The sequence below is a fragment of the Lepidothrix coronata genome, unplaced genomic scaffold (assembly GCF_001604755.1).
Source record: "Lepidothrix coronata isolate B3197 unplaced genomic scaffold, Lepidothrix_coronata-1.0 Scaffold305, whole genome shotgun sequence".
In the NCBI taxonomy this organism is placed as follows: domain Eukaryota; kingdom Metazoa; phylum Chordata; class Aves; order Passeriformes; family Pipridae; genus Lepidothrix; species Lepidothrix coronata.
The window spans coordinates 284870-298017 of record NW_016690485.1 but is presented as its reverse complement, the minus strand read 5'-3'; the positions used below and the strand labels follow the sequence as shown (position 1 = coordinate 298017).

At 54.4% G+C, this 13148-nt stretch overlaps 2 protein-coding genes across 5 annotated transcripts in view; both read left to right on the top strand.

Annotated features, from left to right (window-relative positions):
• Window positions 1-7124, top strand: part of LOC108508592 (olfactory receptor 51G2-like) — a 10829-nt gene extending 3705 nt beyond the window's left edge. Inside the window, exons 1-2 of one of the 2 annotated variants that reach the window (XM_017837471.1) lie at window positions 904-991; window positions 4536-7124. In XM_017837471.1, coding sequence (XP_017692960.1) covers window positions 4564-5538 — 975 coding nt within the window. In that variant the 5' untranslated portion in view covers window positions 904-991; window positions 4536-4563 and the 3' untranslated portion in view covers window positions 5539-7124. Of the gene's footprint in view, window positions 1-903; window positions 992-4535 lie in introns of those variants that run through there. The other variant, XM_017837472.1, reaches the window with a different exon arrangement.
• LOC108508593 (olfactory receptor 51E2-like) lies at window positions 920-13148 on the top strand. Of its 3 annotated transcripts, none has more exons than XM_017837474.1 (3): window positions 920-991; window positions 9915-10072; window positions 10613-13148. In XM_017837474.1, exon 3 carries the CDS (start codon window positions 10655-10657, stop codon window positions 11603-11605), a length of 951 nt encoding a protein of 316 aa, XP_017692963.1. In that variant the 5' UTR covers window positions 920-991; window positions 9915-10072; window positions 10613-10654; the 3' UTR covers window positions 11606-13148. The 3 variants fall into 3 exon arrangements, with proteins under 3 accessions (XP_017692963.1, XP_017692964.1, XP_017692962.1); XM_017837475.1 differs by lacking the exon at window positions 920-991 and having other exon boundaries at window positions 9043-10072; window positions 10613-11612; window positions 12175-13148; XM_017837473.1 differs by lacking the exon at window positions 920-991 and having other exon boundaries at window positions 9043-10072.

The following is a 13148-nucleotide window of genomic DNA, read 5'->3' as shown; positions in this document are numbered from 1 at the left end:
GCCTGGCCGTGGCACTCAGTGCTCTGGGCTGGGGGACAAGGTGGGGATGGGGCACAGGGGGGATCCATGGGCTGGGAGGGCTTTTCCAGCCTCAGTGACTCTGGGACTGTGTGAATTTACGGGTGAACACGGAGGGCAGAGCCCCAGCACAGAGGGCTTTACAAGTGCAGAAGCGCCTCTGAGGGCCAGAGGCTGCATTTTCTCTTCTTCACAAACCCGTTTGCTCTCCCATGTCCTGGGTCAGGCACAGAAATGGGGGTTAAAGGCAATTTCCCCCCAGAGATGAGATGGCAAAGATAAGCCTTGCCAGGAGACACCCACACACGGCCGAGTGAGGGACACCCGGCCCCGGGGCTGTGTTTGCCTTTGTACCATCCAGTTTGGCTTTATTGTGCAACACATTATGGTTTTAATTAAACATTCCGTGTCTCACCGGTCAGACGGGGATAGCCAGAGCTTCCCCTCTCTCATTCCCTCGGAGCGAGGCTGCAAACGCTCCTCTCACGAACTTTATGGTTATTTCCTCCAGGGATTTATTCCCCCAATAAAAACGACGTGCGCTGCCAGCACGGTGGCTGCAGCCGTGCCAGACATAAATCACCGGGGCCGTAAACGTGTCGCCCAATAAAGTACCGGGAGACGATCCTGCCCGCTGGGAGAGCATCACAGCCGGGAGGGATGAGTCCCGTCCCTCACAGCCGGGAGGGATGAGTCCCGTCCCTCGCAGCCGGGAGGGATGAGTCCCGTCCCTCACAGCCGGGAGGGATGAGTCCCGTCCCTCACAGCCGGGAGGGATGAGTCCCGTCCCTCGCAGCCGGGAGAGACGAGTCCCGTCCCTCGCCGTCCCAGCGCCGCGCTCGGCCCGGCCCATTGGCCCGGGGGGTGTTATAAGCGCTGCCCTCCCGGTCGGGGACGGGGATTCGGGTCCTGCCTCAGCATCGCGCCGGGGCCGCGCTGCCCGTGCCGGCCCAGAGCCCCCGGACCCCGCTCGGTGAGTGCCACGGGCGGGCAGCGCTGCCCGTCCCTCCGCTCCCGCGGCTCGGGGGGCACCGGCTCGGGGTGGGTGTGTGGCCGAGGAGCCGCTCGGCAGGTCCGAGGGACCCTCCGGGAGGGATGTGCCGGGGCAGGCGGGTGGATGGGACCTCGCCCGGGCCGGTCGGGCCGTGGCGGTGCCGCGGGTCGTGCCGAGGGCTCTGTGCGGGACCCCCCTGCTCTGCCACCCTCGCGCGGTGGGAACGGCACGTCCCTGCCCTCGCCTCTGAAGTCGACAGAAATCGGGCTCCGTGGGTGTTGCGTCCCCAGAGCCCCTTTGCCGAGCCCTCGCTCGTCGCTTGAGTTGGCAGCGGTGCCGTTGTGAAAATAGCAACGGCTCCTCTTGGGAAAGGAGCAGATTTCTGAGTCCCATCCTCCCCGGTCCCGGCTCCCAAGGCTCTGCTCCTGCCTACGCTGACAAGAACCCTTAAAGCACCAGTACTTTGAGTTATTGGTGAAAATCAGGGCCGGGGACAGGCAGGAAATCAGGAGGTGGCTTTTGAGGGCTGGAAAAGCAGGGACAGCTCCATGTCCTTCACGAAGCTTCTGCCTTGGTGCCTGACCCCTTCCCCCGGGCAGGCTGGGGTGGCCCTGGGGAGCAGCAACACCTCGGGCACTGAGCAGGGGCACAGCCCCCTCTCTGTGGCAGGATGCCACAGTCACCCCCCAGGGGCTGCCAGGAATCTTTCACTTGATATCCTCCAGGAACTGGAGGTTTGCTTCCTCCTCAGGGCTTGGCTGCAGTGAGGAAGGTGCAGTTGCCATCCCATGATAGTCTGCTGGGAGATCTTTTCTGACCTGATTGTCATTGTGTGATTCTGTAAGTGATGTGTGTCCCATGGGCTGTGCTGTGTTATCTCTACATGTGTAAATGTACACACACATGAACGAGCATGTGTGGCTGTTTATCTTTTTTACAGTTACATGTGTATATATTTATCTATAGCATTTATAGACGCACATAAAGCATGGAGGGGTAAAACCACCTTGGAGTGGGATCCGTGTTGGAGCACATAACAAACCAGAGCAGCTCAGAGAGGAGCACAGTGAATAAGTCCTATTTCGGGGTAACTTCTGTAGCGTGGTGGAGTTGCTGGTGTCTGACAAAGTCAGGTTCAAGTGGGGGTTTTCTTGTAGGAGGAGCCTCCCCTACAGACCCAGGGAGTTCTCACCGGTCCTTTCTTTCCCACTGTACTCCAACAGCGTCTCCCCTTTATCCACCTCCGTATTCCTGGAAAACTGTTGCATCTCAGTGTCTTTGAGAGCTCTGGACCCCTGCCAGAAGCTGCTCTTGGAGCTGCTCTTGGGGACACTCAGGCAGACACACAGGCCTGGAGTTTTTTGGAATTTTTTAGGTTTTTAACCCAGCCCCAGATGAACCTGAACTGCAGGAGTTGGCAGGTTGATGTCACTGCTCAGATCACAGAATTATGGAATGGTTTGAGTTGGAGGGACCTTAAAGCCCATCCAGTGCCACCCACCCACGTCTGAGCCACCCCCAGGCTCTCCTGAAGAAGGGCTGTGATTATGCCCTCAGCTCCTGACACGGAAGGGCTGCAGGTCAAGGTGATTCCTGATACCAACTAGTGTCTTTGCCCCGCCTGGAGGAAAGTAAATGACTTAGGATTTTCCCCAGTTCCCATAATTTACATGTTGCTTTTGCCCTGGAGCAGGAAGGCGTTTGTCCTTGCTAAGCTTTGGGATTTATTGTCACGTTAGACTCTCAAACTGAGACTCTAATGAAGCAAAATCATATTAGGGCCCTAATAAATGCGTCATGGAAGAGCTGTGTGTTATTCAAAGATGAGCTGTGTTACATTTAACCCCCTGGCTCTCAGATCAGGCCCTCTGTGACCTGCGTGTTTCACATCCTACACAAGGTGCAGAAAGACTGAAGCCACAAATACTCTTTTCCTTTAATTAGCTCTTGTTTTGCACATTTGCTGCTTTCTTCCACCCACCCAGCGAGTCCTTCTGTCACTGAGGGGGTTTGGGGACCCCGACAGCCTCTGCAGCATCTCTGCTGGGCGCTTTGTCACGTAAGTGTAGGAACCTGGAATGTGTGAGGCTCAGAGGTTTGCTGGATAATTCAGGTTGGAGACACTTCAGAAGATCTCTAGTCCAACATCAGCCTCCAGACAGGGCCATCTGTGAGGTCAGACAGGGCTGTTCGTGGCTTTGACCAGTTGGGTCTTGAAAACTTCTGAGGATGGAAATGTGCAGCCTCTGACAACCTGCTCCAATGCTTGATGGGGAAACATTTCTCATTTTATCCAGTCTAAAGCCCCCTTGTTTCAACTTATACCTGTTGTCTCTCATCCTCCTGCCATGCTCTGCTCTGAAGAGCCTGATGCAGCCTCCTTGGTGCCTCCCAGGAGGTGGGGGAAAGCTGGTGGTGAATCCCTGCACATCTTCCCTTCTCCAAGCTGAACAAGCCTTTCTCCTTGGTCTCTCACTCCAGAGCACTGCTCCAACCCCACCCATCCCAGCGGGCTCCTGCTGAACTCCCCAGAGCAGACACTGCTGGATTTCCATAAAGGCTTCACTCACCTCCTACTCTTGATCCCTGTAAAACCCCCACCATTTCCCACACCCCCCTGCCCTCCAATCCAGACCCAGAGACGTTCCCTGGATCCTCCCCAGGGCTCTGAACCTGCAACATCTTGTGCTTTGCCTTGTGTTTGCTTGTTATTGATAAATTCACAGGCACCACCCAGGTGGGGTTCTGCTCATCTCTCTGCACATGGCAGTAGGATTGTAAGAGCCACTGAAAATCCTCCTTCCCATGGGACCCACCTTCTGAGCCGAGAGCAGGAGGGGCTGAGTGCCTGATTCTCTGGTACATTTTACATCCTGGAACCCCAGAATGATTTGGGATGGAAGGGACCCCAAAGCCCACCCAGTGCCACCCCCTGCCATGGGCAGGGACACCTTCCACCAGCCCAGGTTGCTCCAAGCCCCGTCCAACCTGGCCTTGGACACTTCCAGGGATCCAGGGGCAGCCACAGCTTCTCTGGGCAACCTGGGCCAGGGCCAAGAAATTTTGCGTTTGTTTCCAAGGTTGATTCCTAAATAAGAAGTATCAGAGTTAAAATGTCACCGTTTTTTCACCCGGTCGTCCTCAAAAAGAAGCCTTAGCTTAGCAGCTTGGTCTTGGCTGGGATGATCACAGAAAAGGCATTTGCCCACTCAACAAAGCATCTCAAACTCTGGAATTTGGGGATGACTGTGAAGCAGTGTTGCTCACTAGGAAGGTTTTCTCTTCCATTCTGAAGTTTTTATTTTTTTTTCTTTTTCAAGAAAAAATGTCCATCCATTTCCTTCATTCTAGGATTTAATGGATAAACAGGAGTGCAGTCATATTTGACACTGTGGTAGCTGTGCCAGTGTCCAAAGAGCACGTGGGTGCCTGCTCAGGTTGGAGGGGAGGTGGAGGGATGTGCAGCTTCTCTATTCAGTGCAGAGTCCGACTACCTGGAGTTTGTGTTGTTGGTGTGTTTTAGGTCTAGTCCATGCGAGAGCTGAGCTGGGATGGAGCAGGACTCACGTGCCACGTGGGAGTTCAATGGCTCCTTCCATCAGCCTTCAGCTTTCCTCATGCTGGGCATCCCAGGCCTGGAAGCCCTTCACCCCTGGATCTCCATCCCTTTCTGTGCTCTCTACCTCACTGCTCTCTTGGGGAACTGCATGATCCTGTTCATCATCAGGAGGACCCAAAGTCTCCACGAGCCAATGTACTACTTCCTGTGCATGCTGGCGGTCACCGACCTGGGCCTGGCCCTGTGCACCCTGCCCACCACGCTGGGCCTCTTCTGGTTCAACCTGCGCAGCATCGGCTTCGATGCCTGCCTCGCCCAGATGTACTTCATCCACATCCTGTCCTTCATCGAGTCCTCCGTGCTCCTGGCCATGGCCTTCGACCGCTTCATTGCCATCTCCCGCCCCCTGAGACACCCCTCCATCCTGACCAAGGCCACTGTCACAAAGATAGGCCTGGCCATCGTGCTCAGGGGGATGATCTCCCTCCTTCCCATTCCCTTCCTGCTCAAGAGACTGACCTACTGCGGGAAGACGGAGCTGTCCCACTCCTTCTGCTTCCATCCCGACATCATGAACCTGGCGTGTGCAGACATAAAGGTCAATGTCTTCTATGGCATGATCATTCTCTTGTCCACGGTGGGGATGGACTTCATCTTCATCGTGCTGTCCTACATCCTCATCATCAAAACCGTCGTCAGCCTCGCAACCAAGGAGGAGTGTCTCAAGGCCCTGAACACGTGTGTGTCCCACATCTGTGCTGTCCTGGTGTTCTTCATCCCCATGATCGGCCTGTCCATGATCCACCGCTTTGGGAAGAACGTTCCCCCTCTGGTGAACACTTTGGTGGCCTACACCTACCTCCTCATCCCCCCCGCCCTGAACCCCGTCATCTACAGCATCAAATCCAGCCACATCCGCGAGGCCTTGCTCAGGGCCCTGCGCAGGAGCAGTGGGGCTGACTGGTAGCTTCCCCCACCAGCTCTGCCAGAAAGTGCTGCTGGACTGGTTTCTCAGTCAGGGACAGCAGACTGGTTTCTTGGTCAGACCTGGTTCACTGCTTTCTTGGTCAGAGCCCTTGGACTGGTTTCTTGGTCAGACCTGGTTCACTGGTTTCTTGGTCATAGCTGCTGGACTGGCATCTTGGTCAGAGCTCTTGGACTGCTTTCTTGGTCAGAGTTGCTGGACTGGTTTCTTGGCCAGAGCTGCTGTACTGGTCTCTTGGTCAGAGCTCTTGGACTGGTTTCTCTCAGAGCTGGTGGGCTGGTTCCTTGGTGCTCCATGCACACAGCAGGTCACTGCCAGAGGAAAGAGCTGCAGATCCACTCAGATGCTGTCTCCCAACCCAGAGCTGTGAACTTCCCTGTTGTGTCCCAGCATGATGCCTTCATCCCTTCCAGCAGCCTGTGAACACCCTGAGCATTAATGGAACCCCAGTGAGAGGGAGGCAATTAAAGAAACATGGGCTGCATGACTTTGTCTTTCCAAGTCATGGGGGGGGGGAAATCGAGGAACCTCTATCACATGTGAGACAAACTCGTAGCAGATAACAGGGTGTGACCTTCATTGAGAGACCCTTGCATGGGGTCATTGTCCCCTCCCCACCTGCCACAGCAGCAACTCCACAGGACAGGGCTTGGGCCAGGAGCTGGGAGCCACCCTGGCTGTCCCAGCCCTTGGCTGTTCAGCTGGAAACATCCCCCAGGGTGCAGCTCAGTCCAGGGGCTGAGCCCAGAGCAGTTCTGGCCAGGTCCTGCTGAGGGGGCCTGGACACTCTCAACCTCCATCCGTCTCTGAAATGCTGTGTTGTGCTGCTTGGGGCAGGGGTTGAGTTAATTTAGTCACAGGGACTGGTGTGGGGCTGTGTTTGTTTTGTGCTGAACACAGGGCTGAGAACACAGAGATGGTTTTGTTAGTGTTGAGCTCACCCAGAGCCAAGGCCTTTCCTGCCCCTGGTACAGCCCCACTGGGGAGATGGGTGGGCTGGGGGTGTGGGAAGTTTGGAGGAAACACAGCTGGGACAGGTGGCTGAGCCAGGGGACATTCCAGACCATAGGACAACGTGCCCAGTATATGAAGGGTGGGGGAGAAGGAGGAAGGGGGGGACATTTGGGTTGATGCTCTTTGTCTACCCAAGTCTCTGTTACACGTGAGAGGGCCCTGCTGTCCTGGAGGAGCTGAACACCTGCTGCTCATGGAAGAGGGAATTAATTCCTTGTTTTGCTTTGCTTGTGTGTGTGGCTTTTGCTTTCCCTAGTAAAGTATCTTTATCCCAACCCACTGGTTATCCAGCTGTCCCCACTCCAGTTCTCTCCCTCATCCCACTGGTGGGGCAGTGACCAAGGGGTTGCTGGGGCTTGGCTGTTGCCCGGGGTTAAACCACAACACATGTCCATCCACAGGGATGGAAACAGCTCTTTTCCATCTCTTTTGGATGTCTTTGAGGCCCTCAATCTTGCCAAGTCTAATTAATATCCCAGTCACTGTTTTGCATTAAATGTCATGTGTGTGAGCAGCATCTTCAATAAAATGCATCAGTTCGTTGTGAAAGGGCACAGAACTTGATGAAGCCTTTTTTGCCCAAGATATTAGGTTGGAGTTGCTTAAAATCTTCAGGATGTGCTGTAGATGAACAGGACTGTATGAGTTAGGTGTGATTTGGGATGGGCCTGAGGGTCTGGTGGGGCTGGAAGCTCTTGCTGAAATAAAGGGGGCTCAAAGACATCATAGGAAGGGCTAAAACTCCTGACACAAAGGACCACGTCCTACAGCCTTCCAGCTGAGGTGTGCTGTGCTGGCTGTGCCCCTCGGAGGGATGGGAGGAGGAGATGTCAGGGAGGGGACAGTGTGTCCCAGCAGCTGCTCTGCTATGGGCTGGGTCTGAGCCAGATGTGCAGAGGGTTCATGGTCCTCCTGGATCGTGGCCTCCCACAGACAGAATAAAATGCCCCAAAATCATGGAATAGAGTCCCAGAATCACTGAGGCTGGAAAAGCCCCAAAATCATGGAACAGAGTCCCAGAATCATTGAGGCTGGAAAAGCCCCCCCAGCCCATGGAGTCCACCCTGTCTGTGCCCGATGCCCACCTTGTCCCCCTGCCCAGAGCACTGAGTGCCACAGCCAGCTGTAAATATTTCACTCCTCCAAATCATGGAGCTGTATTTTTGTTCATTTTAAGCCATATTTTGTCCAGTCTTGGCCGTGGTGGAGAATAGGAAGCAATGGCCAGGGTTCACCTTGGAAGGGGAAGCAGCAGAAGGTGCTGGGACAGGACCCCACACCCAAACTGGCCTGTCTCTGCCTGACATTGGGCACTTCCCCCTCAGACCAGCCCAGATGAGTGTCTTTCTTTTCTGCTCCATCCAAACAGTAGCTGGAATGGAGAGAAAAAATAATGCAGAAACATCTCCATTAAAAAAAGCCCAGAGAGAGGGCAGGGAAGATTCCTGAGGGGAGGGTTCCCAGGCCACTCTTTGCTCTGTGTTGTGCTCATTATCTCACTGAGTGTCCCAGGGTGTTCAGTGACAGCCCCCTGAGCTCTGCCTGGCACAGCAGGTCCTCGGGGGCAGGTCCTGCTGGCACTGGGACAGCACCAAAGGGGACAACTCTGCTCCAACATGTGCAGTGTAACCTGGAGCCTGCAGGAGTCACATAAGGGAGAGACTTCAGCAGGAAAGGGCTTTGCTGGAGGGTTGCCTGGCTTGGGCCATCCTCACACAGGGTTCTGAGAACAATGATTCAGAATTCTGAGGAGATTCTGAGATTGCTCCCAGCCTGAAAAGTTGCAGAGTTCCTCCCTGGGTGTCTGTGCTTCCTCACTGCAGCCGTTCTCCAACACAGCCCCAGCCCCAGGAGCCTCTGCCACAGTAAGAAAACATTTGTGGGGGACAGGGAGGGTGTGGGGGGTGTGTCAGCACATCTGTCAGCACAGCTGGAGAGCACTGTAGAGTGGGAATGAGAGAGGGAGAGATAAAGATGGGGAAGAGGAAGGGAGAATGGGAGAACGAGAAGGAGGAGGAGAAGAAAGAGGGAGAAAACAGGCTGAGAGCTGGGGGGGTTCACCTGGAGAAGAGAAGGCTCCAGGGAGACCTGAGAGCCCCTTCCAGGGCCTAAAGAGGCTCCAGGAGAGCTGGAGAGGGACTTTTGATAAGGGCCTGGAGGGACAAGACAAGGGGTAATGACTTTAAACTAAGAGGGCAAGGTGAGATGGGATATTGGGAAGGAATTCCTGGCTGGAGGAATGGAGGGACAAGACACAGGGAATGGCTTCCCACTGCCAGAGGGGAGGGTTAGATGGGATATTGGGAAGGAATTCCTCCCTGTGAGGGTGGGGAGGCCCTGGCCCAGGTTGCCCAGAGAAGCTGTGGCTGCCCCTGGATCCCTGGAGTGCCCAAGGCCAGGTTGGACGGGGCTTGGAGCAACCTGGGCTGGTGGAAGGTGTCCCTGCCCATGGCAGGGGTGGCACTGGATGGGCTTTGAGGTCCCTCCCAACCCAAACCATTCCATGGTCCTGTGGCAAGGTGGTGATCTGTCAAAGGTTGGACTCGATGATCTTGGAGGTCTTTTCCACCCTAAATGATTCTGTGACTCAGTGATTTACTGAGAGGAGCTGCTGTGGCTGCTCTTGGATCCCCTCAGGAAAATAAACATGCATTTACTGGTGTTTTTAGAGATAGGTAATCTGTCTTTTAACAGTATATCCAGTTTTATCTCTACAGAAAGCCAGGCCCTCACAGCACCTGGTTCTCATCCCACCAGCAATCCCAAATCACGAGTCACTTCTGAAAACAGGACACATTTATTGATGCCAAAGAACCAGAGCCAAACTGCAGCCTCAGGGATTGTTTCAGTGCCTGTCTCACAGCCCCAGGGAAGGGAATGGGAGGGCAGGGGTTGTCCAGTGGGACTCGGGCTGTAATTGCCCTCCAGGGCTGGCAGGTGAGTTGCCTCAGGTACCTGTTGGTGACTGGTGAGGCTCCTTGTTCTTCTTAATGCCAGGGCTGGGCTGCCAGTGCCATCCCTGTGGGCACAGTGACAGCACCAGTCCACCCACGCCGTGAGTAAACTGGGTATAAAAAGCTACAATATGAGTCTTATTTGTTACAGATCCAAGATGGAAAAGCCCCACATCAGGGGAACAAAGCGATGCTATTTTAGGGCTTCACCATAGATATGCAGTAAAACCCCCACGGTTTCAAACCCCACGCCACTCATCAAATAATTGCATTAATAACCTGCAGAGCTTGTCGTAAACCCACTTTGCATCCACGATTTACACGGATTGGGCACAAGAGGAATAACCAGAAGGCTCAGGTTATGCACTTAATCTTGTGCTGTCCCTCCAGGGCAGGGGGGTGGTGGTTTTGTTCTGCCACTGCTACAGCCAGGTACCGACTTGGTGGCTGGGGATAGAAAAGCACCCAAAGCAAAGGTTTTTGCAGACCTTCGTGGCCATTTCCTTTGGATCACAACCCTCCCGGAAAATCTGCAGATACAGAATAAGGTGAACAATGTGATTACTTTCTTTTTCTACAGATATTCTGATTTTTCCATACGCGTTTTCAGGCTGAAAATCCAATCTGTATGTGCAAAAAAAAGTTAAGATAGCCGATTCTGCCTGTGCCCGTGTGCAGTTCTGGGGAGGGCTGGGCCGTGGGAGGCAGCACCACCAGCTTAGCACATTTCTGACAGGGCACTGCAGCACATATGGAAGAAATCAAGCAGAGCTGAAGTTTTACAGGAAACACTGAAATCCTGTTGGTTTTTTATTATTATTTTTAATTTTTCCCTTTAAAATGAAAAGAAAACAAGTTCAGCTGAGGGGTTAATTATGTGAAATGTTGGGTTTATGCTATTCTGCCCGTTAAGAGAATTCAGGCAGTTCCTGTTCGAGCTCAAATGGCAGCATTTTGTCACTGCAGGTGTTGTTGCCACGGGCGGGTGTGGGACTGGGAGAGGAGCTGCCCGCCCTGGTGTGACCCACCCCGTGGGATGCAGAGCCACGGGAAGGGTTTCTGAGGCGCTGTCTGTGTTTGCCTTGCAGGAGGTGCCCGGCATAGCATGAGTGCCGCCCCCGGCGTGGGCCATGCCCTTCCCCAACGGCTCTGAGCTGCGCCCGTCCTTCGTGCTGGCGGCGCTGCCGGGCCCGGAGGGGGCCCAGGCCTGGGTGGCCGCGCTGCTGTGCGGGGCCTACGCTCTGGCCGTGGCGGGGAACGGGGCGGTGCTGCTGGCGGTGCGGCTGGAGCCCGGCCTGCACGCGCCCATGTACCTGTTCCTCTGCATGCTGGCCGCCATCGACCTGGCGCTGGCCACCTCCACCGTGCCGCGCGTCCTCGCCTTCTACTGGTTCGGCACCCGGGAGATCGGCTTCGGCGCCTGCCTGCTGCAGATGTTCCTCATCCACGCCCTGTCGGCCGTCGAGTCCACGGTGCTGCTGGCCATGGCCGTGGACCGCTACGTGGCCATCTGCCACCCGCTGCGCCACGCCGCCGTGCTCACCAACGCCGCCACCGCCCGCGTCGGGCTGGCGGCCGTGGCCAGGGGCGTGCTCTTCTTCCTGCCCCTGCCCCTGCTCCTGCTGCCCCTGCCCTTCTGCGGGTCCCGCGCCCTGTCCCACTCCTTCTGCCTGCACCAGGACGTGATGAACCTGGCCTGCGCCAACACCACCCCCAGCGTGGTGTACGGCCTGGCCGCCATCCTGCTGGTCATGGGGCTGGACGCCGTCCTCATCTGCCTCTCCTACCTCCTCATCCTCAAGGCCGTGCTGCGCCTGGCGGCCTGGCGGGAGCGGCTCAAGGTGTTCAGCACCTGCATCGCCCACATCTGCGTGGTCCTGGCCTTCTACGTGCCCCTCATCGGGCTGTCTGTGGTGCACAGGTTCGGGAGGGACCTGGCCCCGCTGGTCCACATCACCATGGGGAACATCTACATCCTGGTGCCCGCCGTGCTCAACCCCATCATCTACGGGGTGAGAACCAAGCAAATACAGAGGAGGATCTTGAGTCTGATCCGTGTCGGTGACAGAACTTCCCAGTGACCTGTCCCGTGTCCTCACGGCTCATGTTCCACCCTCGGCATCCATGGCACGGGACTGTCCTCTGGGTGCATTCCGAGGTGCTGCCAGGAGGCAAAAGGTAAAGAGTGGTTACAAACTCCTTCCAAGAGTGTTTGCCCTCATCAAACTCAGAGAGAATCTACTACAGTGATCTAAACCCAAGCCTGGCCGAGCAGGTTCTGCAATTGGAAGGAAAAGTGACTCAACAAACTGATAAAAATATCTCGGCATTGCACTTCTTCATTCCCATCTCACCCATAACAGGGGCAGGGCAGAGCAGATGCTGCAGTGGTTTGGGCTGATTTTCTTAATTCATCGTTTCCACATGTGGCACATTCACATCCCAGAACTTCTTCCAGAATCTTTGGCCATAGCATCAACGCCCAAGTAAAATAATAACAACACATTACATTACAGATGCACAGATGAGCTTCAGAAGAGGAACTTCCACCTCTGTGGTCCTGTTCTGAGATTCTGGGTGCTCAGTGAAGACCCCTCAGCCTTCTTGTAACAGGTGCTCTGGAAAAAATTTCAGAAAGTGTAAAAATAATTCATTTTTAATTATATTCAATAAAACAGCATCATCTCAGGGGAAAAAAAACAAGCAAGTTATAAATGTCAATTATAATTCCAAGCTGAAGGAAGTCTCATTTCCAAATCAAAGGTGTTTCATACCTTTGACTCCACACTGGGAATACCTAAGAAGTTATGAATTAAGTTCAAAATCTTCAGCTTTTGAGCTTTTTTAATACTTCATGGGTGTTGCCAGGAAACAAAGAACCCAACAGCCTTTGTTCTTCTTGTTCTCATGACTTTTCTACCTGTGGGCCACTACAACAAAGCTCTGTTAGTACAATGAAAATCAGCAAGACTTAGGAATTATGAAGAAGGACTGAGAACAAACTGCATTTATTTTCATGCCACCACAGAGTCAAGGGATGGTTGAGGTTGGTGGCACCTCTGAAGTTCATCTTCATCTTCTCTGAAGGTCCAACCTCCCAGATCAAGCAGGGTCAGCAGAGCAGTGGGTTACCCAGGACAGTGTCCAGACAGCTTTTGAATATCTCCAAGGAAGGAGACACTGCTTCATATTTTGGGAAAGGCTAAAGAACCTGGGAAGGGATGCTGTACAGTAGGATTTTACAAAGAATCACAGAGGTGAAGGATGATCACTTCTAGGTTTTGCCCTAATGATTTTTGTCATTTTAAAAATAAATCTGTTTCTTTGGGGTTCTTTAGAGGTGCCAGGGGTGTGTGAGCTCTGATTTGAACCCTGTGGTTTTCTCTGCCCAAGTGCACAAAGCCCTGCAGAGCAGGAGCCCTCCCAGATAACCAGAGCAGCACTGGGGACTGTAAACCAGGTGGATCTGCAGTACAGCAGGAGGCCCACGTGCCCTGGAACCCTGATGTCTCCATCAGTGTCGCAGAATCCCCGGATCCCTGAGGCTGGAAAAGCCCTCCCAGCCCATGGATCCCCCCTGTGCCCCATCCCCACCTTGTCCCCCAGCCCAGAGCACTGAGTGCC

Excerpts from the sequence above, each read along its gene's own strand:
- LOC108508593 (XM_017837474.1), top strand. The coding sequence starts at position 10,655 with ATGCCCTTCCCCAACGGCTCTGAGCTGCGCCCGTCCTTCGTGCTGGCG.